The sequence below is a fragment of the Parambassis ranga genome, chromosome 16 (assembly GCF_900634625.1).
Source record: "Parambassis ranga chromosome 16, fParRan2.1, whole genome shotgun sequence".
NCBI classification, from domain to species: Eukaryota; Metazoa; Chordata; class Actinopteri; family Ambassidae; genus Parambassis; species Parambassis ranga.
In genome coordinates, this window is record NC_041036.1 from 13,796,484 (window position 1) to 13,814,510 (window position 18,027).

At 42.4% G+C, this 18,027-nt stretch overlaps 3 protein-coding genes across 3 annotated transcripts; 1 reads left to right on the forward strand and 2 right to left on the reverse strand.

The window, feature by feature from the left end:
- The first annotated feature begins 325 nt into the window (after positions 1–325).
- Positions 326–2,922, forward strand: lag3 (lymphocyte activating 3). Its single transcript, XM_028424454.1, has 8 exons — positions 326–477; positions 565–685; positions 764–984; positions 1,251–1,505; positions 1,594–1,905; positions 1,991–2,239; positions 2,338–2,459; positions 2,569–2,922. The coding sequence occupies exons 1-8, from the start codon at positions 429–431 to the stop codon at positions 2,662–2,664; spliced, it is 1,425 nt and encodes a 474-aa protein (XP_028280255.1). The 5' UTR covers positions 326–428; the 3' UTR covers positions 2,665–2,922.
- Positions 2,912–12,121, reverse strand: plekhg6 (pleckstrin homology domain containing, family G (with RhoGef domain) member 6). The gene is made up of 15 exons (XM_028424388.1): positions 11,990–12,121; positions 10,750–10,936; positions 10,415–10,543; positions 10,028–10,165; positions 9,704–9,799; positions 9,543–9,593; positions 9,109–9,258; positions 8,229–8,339; positions 7,378–7,527; positions 7,161–7,295; positions 6,945–7,064; positions 6,723–6,855; positions 6,529–6,644; positions 4,330–5,858; positions 2,912–3,408 (listed from the first exon to the last, which is right to left on the reverse strand). The coding sequence occupies exons 1-15, from the start codon at positions 12,007–12,009 to the stop codon at positions 3,237–3,239; spliced, it is 3,237 nt and encodes a 1,078-aa protein (XP_028280189.1). The 5' UTR covers positions 12,010–12,121; the 3' UTR covers positions 2,912–3,236.
- Positions 12,122–12,657: 536 nt separating this feature from the next.
- On the reverse strand, positions 12,658–17,824 carry tnfrsf1a (tumor necrosis factor receptor superfamily, member 1a). The gene is made up of 10 exons (XM_028424479.1): positions 17,687–17,824; positions 16,323–16,430; positions 16,124–16,232; positions 15,919–16,044; positions 15,670–15,825; positions 15,494–15,572; positions 14,736–14,779; positions 14,431–14,597; positions 14,242–14,353; positions 12,658–14,123 (listed from the first exon to the last, which is right to left on the reverse strand). Exons 2-10 carry the CDS (start codon positions 16,404–16,406, stop codon positions 13,825–13,827), a joined length of 1,176 nt encoding a protein of 391 aa, XP_028280280.1. The 5' UTR covers positions 16,407–16,430; positions 17,687–17,824; the 3' UTR covers positions 12,658–13,824.
- Positions 17,825–18,027: the final 203 nt, after the last annotated feature.

The window sequence follows — 18,027 nt, forward strand, 5'->3', positions numbered from 1 at the left end:
GTAAGTACAGATCATTCACCATGTCTGTTTTTTAAACAGAGGGTTTAGTTTGAACACACAGTTTGGCTTGCAAACTAAATAATGTCAAATATTTGTAGAGAGAATATTTGATGTTAAAATAGAAGGAAACAGATAAAAGCAGAGAGAATCCGTGGGAGGAAGTGGGACTCCCTGTTTACATCTCTGTCTTACAGTTTCCAGGCTGACAAAGACGCACCGCATCAAAGTGTGGCTTGTAGCTGAAGTCACATGATCAGCAGAGGAACTACCAAACGCTCCTCCTCCATCAGCGCCCACAGGCTCACATATATACAGAGAACACGTCAGTCCCAGACAAAGATTGACTTTATGAGGTGGTGAAAAGGTTGAAGTGGTTAGAAATTTGTGGATACATTTTTTCATCAAGAGCGCAAACTGAGGGCGACAACATGATGTTGCAGTGTTTTCTGTTTGGGGTCATTTCCTTTATTATGACAGGTAACTTTACAATTTTAATACAATAAAGTCTACATTTATTGTTAATTGTTTTTGCATTTAGAAATTAACCTGGTGTTTCTTCTTCAGGGGCCAGGTGTGAGGTCGCGGAGGTGCTTGCTGAGGCCGGGTCTCAGGCTGTTCTTCCCTGTAAATGCAGCATTTTGTCCACTGTTTCTCCTGCCATCACTTGGATTAAAGCCAGCACAGGGTAAGACAGCTTCATTCCTCGCTTCATCGTCGTACTGCCCACTCCTTCAAACTAAAGTTCTCTATCTTACATGTACAGCACTGTTTGGAGAAAGGAAAGGAACGGCCTGCAGTTCTGGGGCTCGTCCTGGCTGCAGACTGGGAGCCGTGTGCGGTGCCCCCACTCCCAGTTTGAAAGAGGAGATTACAGCCTGCAGATCAACAGTGTGAGGGACGAGGATGGAGGACTTTACACCTGCAGGGTGGACTGCGGAAAACAGCAGGTTACTGACACTTTTGTCAGGCTCAGAATTATTAAAGGTAAGATACAGACTCCCCAATGTCACTGCATGAAAGAGTAAAAACAGTGGGCAAGATTTAGTAAAGTTAATAGAGCTTTAATTCATTTTAAAGTGAGGTTTTTTTTTGTTAATAATATTCTATCCTTTTTGAGAGCAAAAGTCATATTTATCCATCAAAAAGTGTCACACAGGACTTAATGAAAATCAAATACATTATGAATAATGTCTTTGAGACTTCAGAGAAGATCCTGCAAGTTAACATTTTTACTCTCCTCTCGTTGTCAGTGTCCGTCTCTCCGGCGGTGGCTATCTGGGGGAGCAGTGTTTCAGTCACTTGCAGTGTGACACCGTGGCGGACTGGAGCTTCAGTGCAGTGGAAGCTGAATGACAGCCCATTCGTGTCTCTGACTGGAACCACAAAAAGTGAAGGTCAAAGTGTTGTAAAGGAAAAAGCGACGGACAGACTGGCAGGAACCTGGACTTGTGTTGTTGGCTATGCAGGCAAGGAGGGCCGAGCTTCAGCAGCTCTGTCTGTGCAAGGTGAGGAGCTGAGCCAGAGAACAGTCTGAACTGAGAAGTGAAGTTTCAGGATTTTTTTTTACATTTGTCTTTATTCCCCCTTTTACAGGAATCATCCAACCATCCACAGATAACACTCAGGTGTATGCAGCTGTGGGGTCTGCAGTCACCCTTCCCTGTGTCTTCTCTTCTGGTCTGACCCCTGTGAATGTAGTTTGGGAGAGACTGACGGCAGAGTCTCTTTTGAAATCGACTCCTGACCACCTTCCTCCTTCATTCTCTCCATCATCTGCTCACCCCCCCATGGATAAGTCTGTCAGTTCGAAGGAGGTTGGGTTTGAGGATGCGGGCAGATACAGATGTGCTGGGAGCGTGGACAAACAGATGCTGACTCGGAGCATGCAGCTCATCATTGCCAAAAGTAGGTTTGAGCACAGTTTGATCTTTGAGTAAAATCCACTGCGTCTGTATGTTTTTGTCTTAAAACACGATTTGTTTTCTCTCAGTTGTTCCCTCCAAGAAGAGGGACTCTGTGGTGCTGACCTGCCAACTCTCGGACACAAGCGGGGTCACTAAGTATGACTGGGTTCAAGTGACTTACGACCTCAACGGCACCGAGTCTGCTGTGCTTGTCCAAGAGGGAATGACTCTAAGTATCAGCAAGGTGTCAGAGCAGAGCAGGGGAGAATGGATGTGTCGTTTCTATGGGAAACAAGGCATTTTGGGAAATGTAACATACCAGGTTCACTCGATGGGTGCGTCCTCTCTCTCTCTCTTTTTTTTTTTAAATATGGCAAAAATATTATATAACATACACCAAGATCTAACAACATTTCTGCTGTTCTGCTTACAGCGGGTCTGAGCGGGCAAAAGTCAACTGATCACTCACGTAACACCGCCACCATAGCCGGGCTCAGCTTCCTCCTGCTTCTCCTGCTGTTGATTCTCGCTCAGATGTACAAAAACCACCAGAGGGTACTTTTTTTTCATGAATTCTCTCCAAAAATTACAAAAATGCCAAGATTAAATTGATGAATGTGCACATTCAAACAAAATAATGAATATCTTTATCTCTCGTTCACAGAGGAAAAGGATCCTCCCGTATCCTGCGCTCGAGACAATCGTTCACACCATCTCCAATGAGCGGGAGGAGAGAGAAAAGCACAGGGTGAAAAAGTAAAGACATGTTAAAGCAGAATCATTTTACTAAGCCGCTGAAATCTCTTCATCTGACTGCCTGGGATGTGTTTGGGGTTGTGGGAGACTTGTTTTGCACAGATTCGTAAAAAGCAGACATTGTAGCAAATGTTTTTTAAAGAAAAATGTAATGAAATGTTTAATAGCACTATCCATTTGTTCATTTATGAATACTTTGTGTGAGAATTTGTTTGTATATTGGGAACAGAATGTTTTCAAAATAAAGTGTGTTTAACAGACATTTATCTGGTTTTATTTGCATACAATCTGAATCCCTCTGGTCCATTAGAGGAAAACAATATATATATTATAATATATATAACAGATATAAATAAAATATACAGTAATTTTGAATATAAAAAGTTTATATACACGTGCGTGTAAAATGTTATTGCACATTAATTACAGACTGAACATTGGTCATAAATTCAGACATTCCTTGTCTCTTTCTTTTGTTAGTTTGTCACTCACTCATGTTCGCAGATAGACTGTGAGCCAACAAAGGATGACTGACAAGTTTCTGACTGGACACTTAATGCTGAACCAACCTCAGAGCTACACCTGACTACACTCCCCGTCGTCCTGCTCCAACACCTCATTGAGATCCCAAAAAGGCAATGATCGACTGATCCCCTCCAGAAGACCTTCATCTCCAGGGTGCAAATGATCCATGACTTCATCATCGTCAAAGCACCAGCCTGACCAGTCCACGTTCTCACCATCCACACTGACACAGATGAAAACACAATGTTGAAACTAGTCACAGACATGTAGCACATACAGCAGTGGAAGAAGCAACCTGGATCTTTTGTTTGTTTTCTGAAAGAGCCCCATGCACAACATAGAAACACAAGTAAGTCCTGCATTCAAAATGCTACTTAAATATAAATATAAATATAAATATAAATATAAATATAAATATAAATATAAATATAAATATAAATATAAATACTGATGTATTAAAGTAGACTTTGCAGTTAGCAAAATAGTGTAATTAGATTTACTTGTATTTATTTTTTTATACTATAACCATAAACATTATAAACATTAAAATAAACAAAGCTGCTGACGGACTTTTTAAGAGAAAAAATAAAATATAATTGTAATATGTAATATATTACAATTGTTTCATGAGAAAAAAAGTGCTGTCGGTGTTAATTAGGACTCGCGGCTGCTTATGAAATGTTGTGGTTTGAAACTAGAAAAAGTTTCCATATCTCAGAACAATCAGCAGCCTACTCATCCCTGAAAAGTCATTTCAGTACTAAACAGATTAAACATATATTTCCTACTTAAACTGAAGACAAATAAATGTAACTATCAAAATAAAAAGGTCAAACACATGATGTCAAAGCAGCTTCAGAACAGTGCGCAGGAGGTATTCACACTGCTGTGGTGGTCCTGACAATGATGTGTGTGTGTTTTTGTGGGTAAGTAATTTAAAAGTACACACTGGTACACTGGAAAGTTTGTGGGTTTGAGGGACAGCTCTGTCTGTGGTTCAGTTTCTGACTTGCTGACTTGCAATTTTCACTTAAAACAGAAACAGAAATAAAAGTAATGGACTGAATCCCCGTCTGCTGTGGGCTCGTCACCCCTCATGATGCAGATAGAGTGATAAGTCAGGATGAAGTGTGTTCATACTAACCTGTTCCTCTTCTCATCGTCATCCTCGTCCACCAGCTGCTCCTTCCATCCTTTACTCACTGTGAGCACTCTGTGTCTCATTACCCCCACCTCCTCCAACTCTCCGTCTTTGTCTCGATCACTGGGTGGAGGTGCAGAAGTGGTGGAAAATGAAGGGGAAGGAGGAGGATACTTTGACCTCAGACTGGTCATTTGGACATTTTGGTCTCTTTTTATTGCACCTTTGTCCTTCTGCCTTTCTCTGGCTCTTTCCAAAATGCCCTCCACAGGTGAGGGGTTTCCGTTTGGATCATTTCCTGAGATCGGAAAACAGGCTCTCTCTGGTTGGGGTGACGTGTACATGCTACTGGAGTGCAGACGAAGCCCCTGCCCTCTTTCAGTGACAATGTTTGGAATAGAGGCACTCCTTTGTGTTTTCATTTTGGACCTGTTATTATGTGGGTTCTGTTCAGGCAGCTCAGGTTCAGACAAGGTTTGAGGATCTGGGGACACCCTGTCACATATATTCCAGAACATGCCTTGGTTTGACTTGAGGGAGCCCAGTTTGAGCACTCGGACTGAATCTGAGCTGATGTCAGAGGGAAGGGAATTTCTCTTGACACTCAGGTTGTAGTCAGAGTCCGAGTTAGAGGAAGAGTAGTGGTTTGACGCTGTCTGAGACTGTCCTAAGCTCTGAAAGGACTGATTAGATGTCTGACTGGATGAATCCTGGTTTGTGTTGACTGGCCTCCTCCTCCGTAACCTAGGAGACTTCAAGTTTTTGGAGAAGGTCCATGCATCTGGAGATGACTGCAGGTCATCAGACTGACTGCAGCTGGAGTTTCTCCTGTCGTCCTGGTGCACAGACAGAGAATCTGAGTCTCTCCTTGTTAATGACCCTCGTCCCTGCCGCTTTATAAACTCAGGCCTCTCCCTGGATGTTGCTGGTTGATCATGAGGTTGTAAAGTGCTCTCTCCATTTGTTGGGTAATCAACATCTGGTAGTCCACCAAGTAAAAGACTGTGTGGTCGATTTGTGTTATATCTAAAAGGATCTGCAGCAGTGCTGTGAGTGAAATCCAGATTAGGGACAGACTGTGTCCTGTGGTTCCAGGACACTTGTTCATTCATTATCTGGGATTCAACTATTTTGTTTTCTTCCTCCCTGTAGTTTCTACCTCGATCTCTTCTCACTCCCATCTCTATCCATTCTTGTCCTTGGAGTGCTGTTTGCTGACCTGCAGCGCTCTTGCGTACTGATTTATGATTACCGATCCTGTCACTGGACTGGGAGTGCCAAAAAGGTAATCCAGAGGGTGTCTCATTTGGAGGTTGATGGTGCTCTGCTTCTTTGGACCCATTTATTGAGTGAGAGAAGATAAATTCATCAGTAAAACTGTCTACAGAAACCTCTCCTGTTAAGTGTATAGTAAGTTGCTCTGTGTCTCCATCAGCTATCTGGTTCTCTGTTAGAGGTCTGGCTTCTGGCTTGTGTATTTTTAAGGTCTCCAATCTGTTGCTTTCCTTTTCTCTCAGATTCATCAGGGTTTCCTGAAAATGAAAAACATGATCACGAGTCAGCTGCTGACTGACTGGACTATGAGGATGTGAGATTAATTGTTATTTGCGGATATATCTGTATATGGAAACGAATGGCTTTTGTTACCAGGTTTTTGATCTGATTCTGTTTATGTAAAGAACTCAAACACATAGCGCTCTATCTGCCATTGCACAACAAAGACAAAAATGTGTGTGGTAGCAGTCACACACAACTTTTACGACCCTCATGTAACAGTGTGGCAGCCATCTAATTTCCTTATTTAACCTACTTTAGCCTGCCAAACATTCCTCTGAGTCTGAAAGCTGCTTTGCAGCTCCACCCCAGCTCCTCCTTTCATTGCTGCTGTCATATCCATCGTCATTATTGCATGCCCTGTTCTTTAACCATGGTTTGCTGCTATCCCCACCTTAGTCTTCTCACAAAAGAACATGGAGTGGCAGAGTGGTCCCAAAGTACAGCCATAACATGCTGATAAAAGGGAAGCGTGTGTATCACCTTGCCATGCTAAGTCGCACTCAAGACTAAATACAACTGAGACTAACAGGAAAAGTCAAGTTTCCCCACATTTGGACTAAAGACAGATCTTGCCCTGCATGAAGCCACCATGTTATTGTTTTGCAAAACAAAACCATTTCAGCTTTCTGCTAAAAATGCTTGTACCTTTGCCTGGTGGATGGTGGAGACCCATTTGGAGCAGCTCTCTGCAGTGCTTGCTACAAGTATGAGGACTTCCTTGGCACTCTGAAGCTCACCTACCTCCACCAGAACAAAGGCATCTGAAAGAAAGACAAATAAAGGAGGTTTTAATTTTATATTCACACCAAATCCAAGTGTCTTGTGTCCTTGTTACTCACAGCCATCTTTCAGTGCTGTGCAGTACGTCCTGTCGAGAGCCAGAGGAGGTCGAACCACCTTAAGTCGCTCTCCTTTCTTTTGGAATTTGGTAAGTAGAAGCACATCTGAGAACAGCAGAGCTACCAACTCCAGCTGCAACACAAACGGAACAGAAGATTGAATTGAGTTATTGAAAAGTCTGTTCTAAAAACGCAGTAGCCGAGTGCACCAGCTTTGCTCACTTTGTTGTCCTTTCTGTTTCGAACCTTCAGGTTTTCCTCCAGCAGCAGCTTACGTATGACTCCGGGACCCACTCCTCTAATGGGACACGTAAGGTCGAAGTGGCAGATCTCTCTAACATGCTGTCCATGAGTAATAATCAGCACAACATATTAGAAATAAGATCAGTTGTTTGTATTCCATCCCATCATTTGACACAAAATAAGATGCATTTTAACCTTATCAATTTCTTCATTTATTCCCTCCACCTCATATCCCTCCACCCTCTGAGCAGATATAGAGAGTGCTAGCTCCTCATCTTTCAGTCGCAGGTAGTCATTGATATTCTCCAAAAAACTGTTGACACTGGATAACTGGGCAGGAGCAAAGGGAAAGACAGTGTGAGACAGAAAATCAGATATTACATGATTAAACATGGTCGTGCCGGATCCTCACCATGCCTCTGAGTGTGTGCTGCACATGAGGGTCCTGTGTGTTTTTGAGCACGGCTTTGAGCAACAGGGGATACTTTGTGATCCTCTGATGGGGTTTGGCCTGCATGTCCCCGAACCGCATGCGCTCACACTGTGGGTGAGTCTCCACCCACTAGATAGAACAAACACACAACAATATTTAATGTTCCAGCTCATTCTCCATAAATACCTTAACATTAGCAGTGAATAGCTGTGGACAGCAAGGTCTGAGAATTATTAATATTACTCTACATTGGCTGTCAGAAGATTGAGAAGCTGAACACTCTGGACAAATAACAATCGAACAAAAACCAAAACAAACTTGAGCTGTTTTTGTTTTGCAGACCCTTTAACACCCACCAAATGTACCATTTCCTGCTAAACTTAGTACAAAGTATCACAACCTACACTAACTAGTGATCAATAAAAAGAACCCTGTGAAACACACATATACAGTGTACGCAGGGGGGCTTTGTTTACAACAGAAATATTTGTTAGTCATGGTTTTTAGGGCCTGTGACTGCAGGACGGGTTTGTCATGTAGTCACTTTTCCCAGAAATGTCCTGCACTCCGTTTTGTATAATTGAAATCTGTTAGGGTTGAATCATTTAGAGAAGACGTGGTTTGCCAGTCAGGAAGCAGCTCTCACAGGTCGCCCACAAAGTTATGAAACCATCATTCACAACACATCGCCACCTTTAACAACACGTCAGTCAGTAAATAGAATTCCATTTAGGGCATGTGTGTGTGTGTGTGTTTGTGTGTATGAGGCCTTGTGTGTGAGTTTGTTTGTGTTCCATTATGTACAGTATGTTACTGTTGCTTCATTGTACCTGGACATAAGTGAGGAATTGTGGGTTGCTCTCCATCTGCCTGCGCGTGAACTCCAGATTATTTTCTTCCTCCCAGCAATAATGCTGATATGAAGAGAAGCGCTCATGGAACTGAGAATACAAACGAAAGGAGATTTAGTCTTTAACCTTTGACACTTCAGCCCTGCAGTGCCGACTTTAAAAAGTGTTTGATTCTTCACTTCCCTGCAGAAAGACGTACATTCATCAAACATTTCTGACATGCTGCATCAGATGCTTTAATTCAGAACCAGCACCTGGTACCACAAGGTCAATTCAATCAATCAGGACACAACAATCCTCTGAGGATATTTGAAAGCTACCAAATAGCATGATGGTAGACACATTTGGCTGTGTGAGTAAACTATGACTATAAAAAAAAACCTCATAAAAACCCATAACTGCCAATTCTGCCTCACAGGATGCTACTCAGTCCAAAACACCCGTCGCTGAGCTGCAAGCATGAAGTTCGGCAAGATACGTTTTTTTGTTTTGTGACCTGATAGTTCTTACAAGCCTGCAGCTGTCTCGCAAGTCAAAAAGGTTCACCTTATATCTGAGTTAAAGATGTGGATGTGCAAGGCAAAATTTCTTAAATGACTTTTTTGTATTTCATGTTGAGGTTTATGATGTTTTTGTAGGAATCTTTTCCATCCATCCATCCATCCACCCACTTATCCATCCATTCATCTGTGAACTAGCAGGACAAGTACACAGTGCTGCATCACTGTATATCTCATTCATTATAACAAATACAACCCTCCCAAATGAACTCCTGAGACCTGTTCAGAAGAACAGTGCAACTGAATCGTTATGGTAACTGACAGGCAGAAAGTGTTTGTAATGTGTGTTTGTGTCTCACCTGCAGGCAGCCAGTCTCTAATGTCATGGGATCAAAGGGCTGGCCTGTCTGTCGGACTTCCTGTAACATAGGGTAAATCACTTCCTGCCAGAACAGCTTGTGTGCGCAGAGGATGGAGGGGAGGTTGCAGAAGAGCAGCTCGGTGGTCACCTGCAGCGGGAGGAAGTCAAAAGAAAAATAACGATATGTTGAAATGACACACCCCTGCATTTGTGATGTTTTCCATTTTCTCAGTGGAAATATGTCGTGCTACATGTTCCACTTGTGTGTTGTGTTGTGTCTCAGCGTGAGCGGATGTTCTCGTGTCAGTCAGTTTAAATAGATATACATATGTTTATATATATATCTGTGGTATAACAGTGGAAAATAGGTCTGCAGGTTAAGTGTTTTGTGATTTTCCAGCCTGTGTGAGGCTGCGCGCTCTGCAGACTGACCTCCAGGAGAAATCCATGCTGGTGCAGGTTGAGAAGAGATGCAATGACCAGCTGTGAGAGACACAGCTTTGTTAAGACATCCTGCAGAAAGTACCTTTGCGGCTTTGACACACATTTATAAAAGGGATTTTACACTTTGATAACAGCAGACACATACTTACATCTTTGATGATAATGAGCTTGTTGATGTAGGTCAGTTCAGTGTGAACAAACTCCCACAGCGCCTCCTGCTGGTGCCTGTGCATCTTTGACAGTGTCTAAAGACGGAAGGATGGATGAAAGATAGAGAAGAGGGTTAAGAGATAGAGGGAGATAGAGATAATTCAGAATGCATAGAAATAAAGCCACTAGAGCATTGGTTCATCTCTATTTCCTGCAAGATCTTAACTAGAATATTTGTTTGGAAGTATTTTCAGCTGCACAGTGAGTATTTACAGCAGCAAAAGTGGATTTATTTGCAAGAATGACTGCCAAGGTGCACATACTGAATGAGACCGGACTATTTCTGTCCAGTTCTTTTCCAGCACGGTTCCCTGATTCTCCTCGTTCCACTTCCACTTCAGACTGACTGGCACAGCAAAGGCCTCCAGTTCCTGCTTCAACACATCCAGCTGACCTCGTTCCTTTGAAAACACGCACAAGAAGAAGAGGAAAACAACACTGAAGCCAGGGCAGGAAAAAAGTCTACTGCCATAATGAATCAGAAGTAAACACTTTGCTTGTGGTGACATCTTTTTATGCCAATGGAGCAGAACAAGTAGTGCTGCAACTGATTTTTAGGTCTTTGAGTGGGCGGACACGGTTTGAGCAAGTCTGTATGTGTTTCTCAGGATGCCTGCATGCAGTTTCATGAGCGACAGACAACTTAATACCTCAGACGTTTTGTCAGACACTCCCTGGTTGAACAGGACCTGCCTCAGAGCAGCTCTGGGTTTGGCTCCTGCAGAAGCTCCCTTACTCACTGATGCAAAGTCAGTCACAGCCTTCTGCTTGGTTCGCCTCTGGGGATGGAAAATACGGCTAGTCATTTGAGTACTGCATGTCGAGACAGTAGAGTAAAAGAACGCATCAGAACTCTTCAGATAAAATAATTTCACAATTTATTTGTATCCATTAAAACTGTAGGGGAGTAAGAATAATCCTACTGTAACTTGCTTTAGTTGAAGTATAAAAGGATAAACTGAAAGTAATGCAGTCTGTCACTTGCCTGGTAGCCAAGCGTGCCGAATTTTTGTTTGTCTGCTGACCCCCTGTGGTGATGGTTTATGTCTGCAGCATTGGTTGTCCCATCAACAACATCTGTCTCTCTGGTTTCTGTGTCCCTGTGTCTCTCTCCGTTCACGCTGTCTTGTCGCTGCACTGTTTCCTCCATCAGGGGTTCATTTCCCCCTCCGCTGTGTACATGAGATCAAGAGTAAGATAAATGAGCTCAAGGAAAACACAGTGAATTTCAATAAAAACATCTCTAATAAAACCTTGTCATATTAGCAGAGGCTGCATTTCTATTGGCTGTGAACATAAAAAACTCTTTCTGAGCCTGAGTGTATTATAGGGTGGACACTGAAAATGTGTCATTTCCTTTTATTTAATCATATCTGATGCGTTTACTATTATAGGACAATATTCTAATATTCATTAGCAACAAATAATAATAGTTCTGTGAATTTGCCTCATTGACTTTTATTGTCATCATACTGACAGCAGTAAATACCAGGAGTCACCCATATAGTACAGAGTACTACAGACAGATAATGATACAACTGAACACTAATAGTTTCACATGCTGCAGCTCCAGTTACACAGCTGTGCTGCTCACTGTGTCACTCCAGGACTCATCTGACATTATTTCTAACTTGCAGCATTACGTTACAGTGAAGAATTCCTCTCAGGAAGCTACAGTATCTCTGTAAAAACTTCACTTCTGGAGCCGAATGACAAGTGCATTTTTACACAACAGCAGCAGAACACTGCAGGCAAAAAGAAGCAGGAATAATGTAAACAGGACATCAAGCCATAAAGCTAATCAGAAATTACAATAAAGAGTTAAATGACACTCAGCCAAGCAAACACACTGCAGACAGATACACTGCACTAATCTGCTCAGGCTATAACATCAAAAGGACTGACGCAGGTGCTTTCATCACTGGGTCATACCTGTTTACACTCACTGTCTGTACCAGTGAGTGTAGTGTCTGTGACACACTAAACATGTCCAAAATATAATTATATTTCATTACAACACCTTCTCCCATTTGTGGGCCCATAATGACCCTCCATATCATTTATAGCTTCAGTAATCTAACAAAATGTTACAGAATGAATGTACTCAGGAGCTCTGACATGACTGACAAAACATCCCTCCTAACCATGTAACTCCTCAAATGTGTATCCCATAAAACCACTGTATTAAAGATATTCTTTTAATCGATAAGTGTTAAAAGCCTTACCTGAGCTTGGCTGAATCCATTTTGTTTTACACAGTCATATTTGGTTTCTGTTAGCTTTCTCCTCCTCTTTCTCTCTGCCTTGATCAGTCCCTCCCTTCTTCCTTTCACCTGCACCGCTGCCCTTTGCAACTGGCCTGACAGGAACAACTGGATTCTGAAGACAACAAACCAGAGCCGAGGGCTGGTTAATGTGTTGCTGTGAAAAGTGCTTAGTGGAGCAGGGGTGGTGACGATGATATATTGTAGTTTCTTGTCAATCATGCCTCATTGATCCTCCTGAGCAAACAGGAGGAATAAAGTGATTTTAGGAGTTGAAGAGTTGTCATTATGTAAGACGAGAGAAAGATCCAGAGATATGAAATCAGCTGGTATTTGATGGTAAGGTTAAATGGAAAGCACTGAGTGGGAAGAGAGCAGACCAGAAGAATGCAGTTACAGAAAGCAAAAATAAGATGAAAAGATCAGATCAGCCTGCAAAAAGACACAAGATCTTCTATTGACATCTATAGGAAGGAAGATGCCATTACAAGTGTGATTAATGCTGAAGGCTTCAGCCTGGAATGTAGACTGGCTGCTTGCCTGCAGTCATTACATCCTAAAATATTCACATTTCTATTTGATCCCCCACAGGCACTCAGATACATTTAGGGCATAAATTCATGTACGAGTACAAAGATAAATGTTTATTTTTACATCTTAACAACACTAACAGCGATAATGCTCTTATAATACAGGTTTAAACATTGGTAAAAGTGCTGCAGAGCGGGTGCTGTGGAGACTTCTTCAGTCTGAGTGTTTTGGATTCATATCTGAATGTGCAGGCCGAGACTGTTTTTTTTAAAGAACAGTCTGGCTGAGACGAGGCGTGTCTTCTTTTCACCTCCTCGTAATGAATAATGCTTGTATAATGGGACTCAAAAGAATGCAAATTGGACTGTGAAAACCCTGTGAACAGTGGCAGGGGTCTGACTAGGAACAACAAACTTCCCTAACGTTGCTGTTGTTCCCATAAAAACTAGGAACTGCTCTTAAAAGATCACCAGTTAACTTTGGTCTGCTGGTTCAAAACTCATTTAGCACTTCCCTCTTTGAAAATGAGTACAACAACATTTATATCACATGGATCAATACAACACATACAGTACAGAATACAAACAGTTGATTAAACTATGTAAAAAAACAAACAAAATGAAATCACATATATTAAAAATTGATTGGCATCTATGAAATTATATAAAAACATGTACAGTATCTGATACAATAACATTCTTTATTTAGTACGAAAAGGCTAACAGCTGGTTAGCTCAACTTAGCAAGCTTGGCAAAGGTAAGGTAACCTAATCCTCCCAAAGCACACAGCTTCCAGCCAAGAATTATTTCCAGCATGCACGTCGGCCATTGTGGATTATTGTTTTAACAAGAGCTGCTAGCTAAACTTAAAGTTTGTTGTCCAATTGTCCAAACGGTGAAGATGCTTTTATTTGCCATACATTCAACAATGTAACACCACAACACCACAGTGCAGCTCCAAACTATCCTGGTGTCACAGCCTGACACAGCAAGAGCAAGCGTGTCTTCTGAAGTGTGAAATGTTTATATACATATACAAATGCACATTTTCAGGGAGTTATTTGTTCCTTGGCTCTCAGTCCTCTCAGTGAGGGACCTGATGAAGGGCCGAGTCCTCAGTCACACTGCTGTGTTGTGAAATAAAGCTGCTGCTTGGCTTGTAGCACAATGTCAATTTCTACACTTTGATGCTGTCCACAAGTGACCTGAAGTCGACAATACTTGGTTTCATGAGCTTTTTGTCCCACCTGGCATGTGTTACAGAGTCACTGAATGCCATACTTTGCCTCCAGTTCCTGGACAGCCAATACCAGGTGCATCATTCTCAGTTTGTCTAACAACTCCAACAACAGCGGCCATTGGAGCATTTTTCCTTTTCCTCCTCCGCCTGTGCGGGGACATGTCTCAGCCCACACCCGCAGCATCTGGTAATGAGCCTCAGAGCAGGATCGGTGATCTGCCTCGGCTTGTTCGATCTCTGTGTCACTAACACCAAGAGAACGCACCAGCTGCTTCACCTGACGAACAGGAACCAGGTCCAGCACTGTGTAAATCAGCTCAGGAACTGAGGAGAAAAAGAAGAAGGGTGTTGAGGGAAAGAGATAAGACGTGGCACAATAGATGTCTGTATGCTGGACCCAACACACACAAGACCACTGGGGAGGGGCATGCTACACACTCACTCTTGATTTCTTTGGGGACGCAGTCAGGCAGATTGGATGGATCACTCACAGGGCTTTCAGGAATGGCATCCACACTGCAGTTGTTAGGGGGCTCAGTGTAGATTAGGACTTGCTATGAGGCAAAGGATCAAATGTTAGTGACTGTGAATGCACATCTAGCTGTACAGACAGACAGTAAGGTGAAGGTACCTTGCAGTCGTGTTGGGGGTCCGGAGAAGTTTGAGATGACAGCAGCTTCCTCTTGGTTGAGCATTTTGTGAACCTGTAGGTGATGAACGCCACCAGCCCCAACAAAACCAAAAACACAGTGACGGCTCCAGCGATGACATTAAAAGGAATAGCAATTGGAACAGGAGCTTGATGAGAAAACAGAAAGAGCAAAAGAAGATTAATGCTAAAATAAGCACATTCACGAGACAAATCAATAATAAATATATGTATGTATGTATATATGTGTGTATGTATGTATGCGAGCTGGCCTGGTTGGTGCTCACCTCTTGAACTCGGAGGACACAGATGTTTGCACACATCAGTACAACTGTGGAAAACAAAGAGGGTGTTTCACAACACTGAAGAGGAAGTAGCATAACTTATGAGGAAATGATTAACACGGTGGTCGAGATGCTAGTTCAACACCAGCTGATGAATTTTGAGAACAGTTTGTCTGTGGGTGCTCTCATTCATCCAGGTCATAGTCATGTCCAAGAGTTTAAATCGAGGCAACTGGACTCAACGATTCGTCTTCAGTTCTGCTGTGGGGCATGGCGAAAAAAAAAGCTGCCTCGATTTAAACTCTTGGATTTGAGAACAGTTAATAATCCTTGACCTGTTACAGCCTCTACTCATGGCTGCATCTATCTTTTAACATATTCACCAACTAAACAATAAAACAGCAAGTCTGACATTTTCACAAATAATTCCATTTTTACAGAGAAGACAAACTCATCATGTTTTCAAAACTGTTCAGCTTCGTCACTTTGTATTCTACACCTTGTTTTTTACAGTCTCTGTGCTCTCAGAGGCAGGCAGACAGTGTGAGGATGTGATTAGTCACTGTGTAAAATTGTAATAACCCACATTTATTGTGTCATAACTTCTCTCTGTGTTGCGAACAAATGGAAAGACTGAACAAATTTGGAAGTCTGCTGCAAGTTTCAATTCAACAAACCCACTTCCTCATTAATAAGACTCGAACAGAAGGATGAAAACCAAGCACGCATCAAGTGCTCACACACAGCAGCCATATACTCACTCCTTGCAGGGTTCACACTTGCTCCGGAATCTGTAGTAGTTTGGCTTACATCCACACTTTGTGTTGCTGTCTTTTGTACCTGTGCACAACAAGATTGTTGTTATTTAGACAAAAATTCCAGAAATAACTTGACAGCTATGACCCACTATGAATACAGTTTTGATGTACAGACTTACATTTCATTTCTTCGACTTCATCAGCTCCACATTGTTTACATTTAAGACACTGATATGTTTCTGAGTCGATCTTGGATTTATAGTAACCATCCTCACACTTGCAAACAGTGTTGCTTTCTCTCTTACATGCAGATTCCTCCAATTCATGCTTTGATTCTGTAGGAAAAGTCAAGAGAGAGAGAACATGTGAGCAAAGCGTTACCTGATAAATCACACTGTTAAATCAGAAAAAAGGTGAAGCTGCTCTACTTCTGCAGCGTCTGCATCGCCTGCAGTTGTAGGAGTAGTTCATCTGGTCTGTGTATTCTCCATCAGGACAGGCTGTGCAGTTACTTCTATGGCCTGCAGCGTGACACTTTTCCACAAGTTTAAGACCTGGAAACATCAACAATGCATTAAAAACATGGTATTTCCTGCAGTGTGTGTCCTGCATGCTGTGGTGTGTATACTTTACCAGCAGAGCATTTGTTGCAACATATTCCCTCCTCAGTGAGAAAGTCCCCAATTGGACACTGCTTCTCTTCTATATCTTGCAACAAAGTCACAGCAGGGCTGAACATGCACTGAAACAAAGAATATTCGAGGAGAGGTTTTACCCTCCATCACAAGGCACATGTTCCACCTCCATTCAATACACTTAAAGGCTTTCTCACTATGAGAAGGAGCAGGCTGCCCAGAGGTCCTCTTCTCTTCCATGGTCGACGCTTCTGCCCGGCTCCTTCCATCATCTTACCCATTTAACTCACTCCATCGGAGGCCACCTGCAAGAGCGACAAACCGTAAAAAATAAGCAGCAGGTCACACATCACACACCACATCGAATGTTTCCTAAAGTCACACTTATAAAGTTAAATTAACACTGGGCTGGGCAGGAATGAATATAAGTATTTCTATTCTATTCTATTCTATTCTATTCTATTCTATTCTATTCTGTGTTTCTTACTCAGGCTGAACCCATCATTAGGCTGTGATTTTCAGTGAAGTAATTACATGTTTTGTTTTGTTTATCTCAGGCATCCATACTTTGCCAGTTTATTCCCACACCACCCCTCCCACACACGCAGTTTTCTTGCTGTCCACTCTGTTGCTGTGTTAGAGTGTTGTCTGACTCTAGGCCTGCTGTTTGAACAAGAACTACTTTAGGAATGTGCAACAAAAAAAAGCTTAGAGCAAACTGAAGGAACAAAACTTTGTCTCTCCAGAGACAGCCAGCAGCCAGCAGATGACAAAGTGCAGCTTTGTCCATAGTGAATGTTGTTTTATGGCTTGAGTCAGCGTACTGAGCCACCTGCTTTCCATCTGAGACTTTCTGTCACTCCAACAAAATGGAGCCCTGTATATTAAATACTCAAAGCATGAGTTCAGTATCCTGTTTATCAGCCAGAATAAACAGTGTGTGTGTCCTTGTGCAAACAGCTGGCACATAGCTGTATTAGTGAGTAATCATATTTGTGGTAGGGGGCTGGAGTTTCAGAGTTTTTAGCTGCTAAATACATAAAAAACGAAACTATGATTAAAGAGTGGGGAGGAAGGTAAGCAAGAAACGAGCTTTGCTGTTTACTCTGTGCTTTTAATCTACCGTATAATTTATGGCAAATTAAACTGGATTAAATTTACATTTGTGCAGAGGTTCTAAAAATAACTAAACAGGAGACTTTTACACTAAAGTGCGTAATAAAAATGAAGACCAGTCGCGGTCACTGGGTTAAACTAAGGGAACTGGAGGATTCAGATCAGCGCGCTTCGCGGAGGTGTTTCGGAGCGACGCCACTTCTCCGGCAGCCTGACTTCCCTGTCACTAAAAGTTGACTTTAACTCTGACATTAAAATGACCAGTTCGTACAGATAATGACGTTGACGTAACTAAGAATTAGATGTACACTCAATATTATACTGTTTTTATTCTTATCTCATGGTTTCGGTTTAGCGACGCACCACAATGACGCCCACTGCCCCCAAAAGGTCTGATACGAATCAGCTTCCCACAGACGAGTAAAGGTCTTTTACTGACACTTACCGGGACTGGCGCGGTGGACGGGGCGCCCTATCTCCGCTGCAATTCCAAACACAACCGAGGAGAATGTACAAATATAATTAAGAATAGTATATTTTCTTATTTACTGAAAACAGATCGGCACCAGATCGGCTGCCCACTGTCGGCTGAGGAGGAGGAGGAGGCGGACTCAAACGGGAAATAGCTGCGTCACTTCAAGGAATTGTGAAGCAAGACGGGCAAGACGGGCAAGACCGGCCGGCACCTGTAGAATAACAACGGCCTTATCTGTGTCTGACTCTTACTTATCATGTCTGCTGCTGTTCCCAGGAAGACAGAGCTGAGACATTACGCACGATTCCACC

Bases quoted from the DNA above. Each gene is read 5' to 3' on its own strand.
- lag3 (XM_028424454.1), top strand. From the start codon at position 429: ATGATGTTGCAGTGTTTTCTGTTTGGGGTCATTTCCTTTATTATGACA. The intron at 1,906-1,990 runs GTAGGTTTGAGC...GTTTTCTCTCAG, and splicing joins GCAGCTCATCATTGCCAAAA to TTGTTCCCTCCAAGAAGAGG. The intron at 2,240-2,337 runs GTGCGTCCTCTC...TTCTGCTTACAG, and splicing joins ATACCAGGTTCACTCGATGG to CGGGTCTGAGCGGGCAAAAG.
- plekhg6 (XM_028424388.1), bottom strand. From the start codon at position 12,009: ATGGATTCAGCCAAGCTCAG. The intron at 9,594-9,703 runs GTAAGTATGTGT...TGTCTCTCACAG, and splicing joins AGCTCATTATCATCAAAGAT to CTGGTCATTGCATCTCTTCT. The intron at 3,409-4,329 runs GTTAGTATGAAC...CATCTGTGTCAG, and splicing joins GACGATGAGAAGAGGAACAG to TGTGGATGGTGAGAACGTGG.
- tnfrsf1a (XM_028424479.1), bottom strand. From the start codon at position 16,406: ATGGGTAAGATGATGGAAGGAGCCGGGCAGAAGCGTCGACCATGGAAG. The intron at 14,598-14,735 runs GTGAGCACCAAC...TTTCTCATCAAG, and splicing joins GTGTCCTCCGAGTTCAAGAG to CTCCTGTTCCAATTGCTATT. The intron at 14,124-14,241 runs GTGAGTGTGTAG...TTTTCTCCTCAG, and splicing joins CGTCCCCAAAGAAATCAAGA to TTCCTGAGCTGATTTACACA.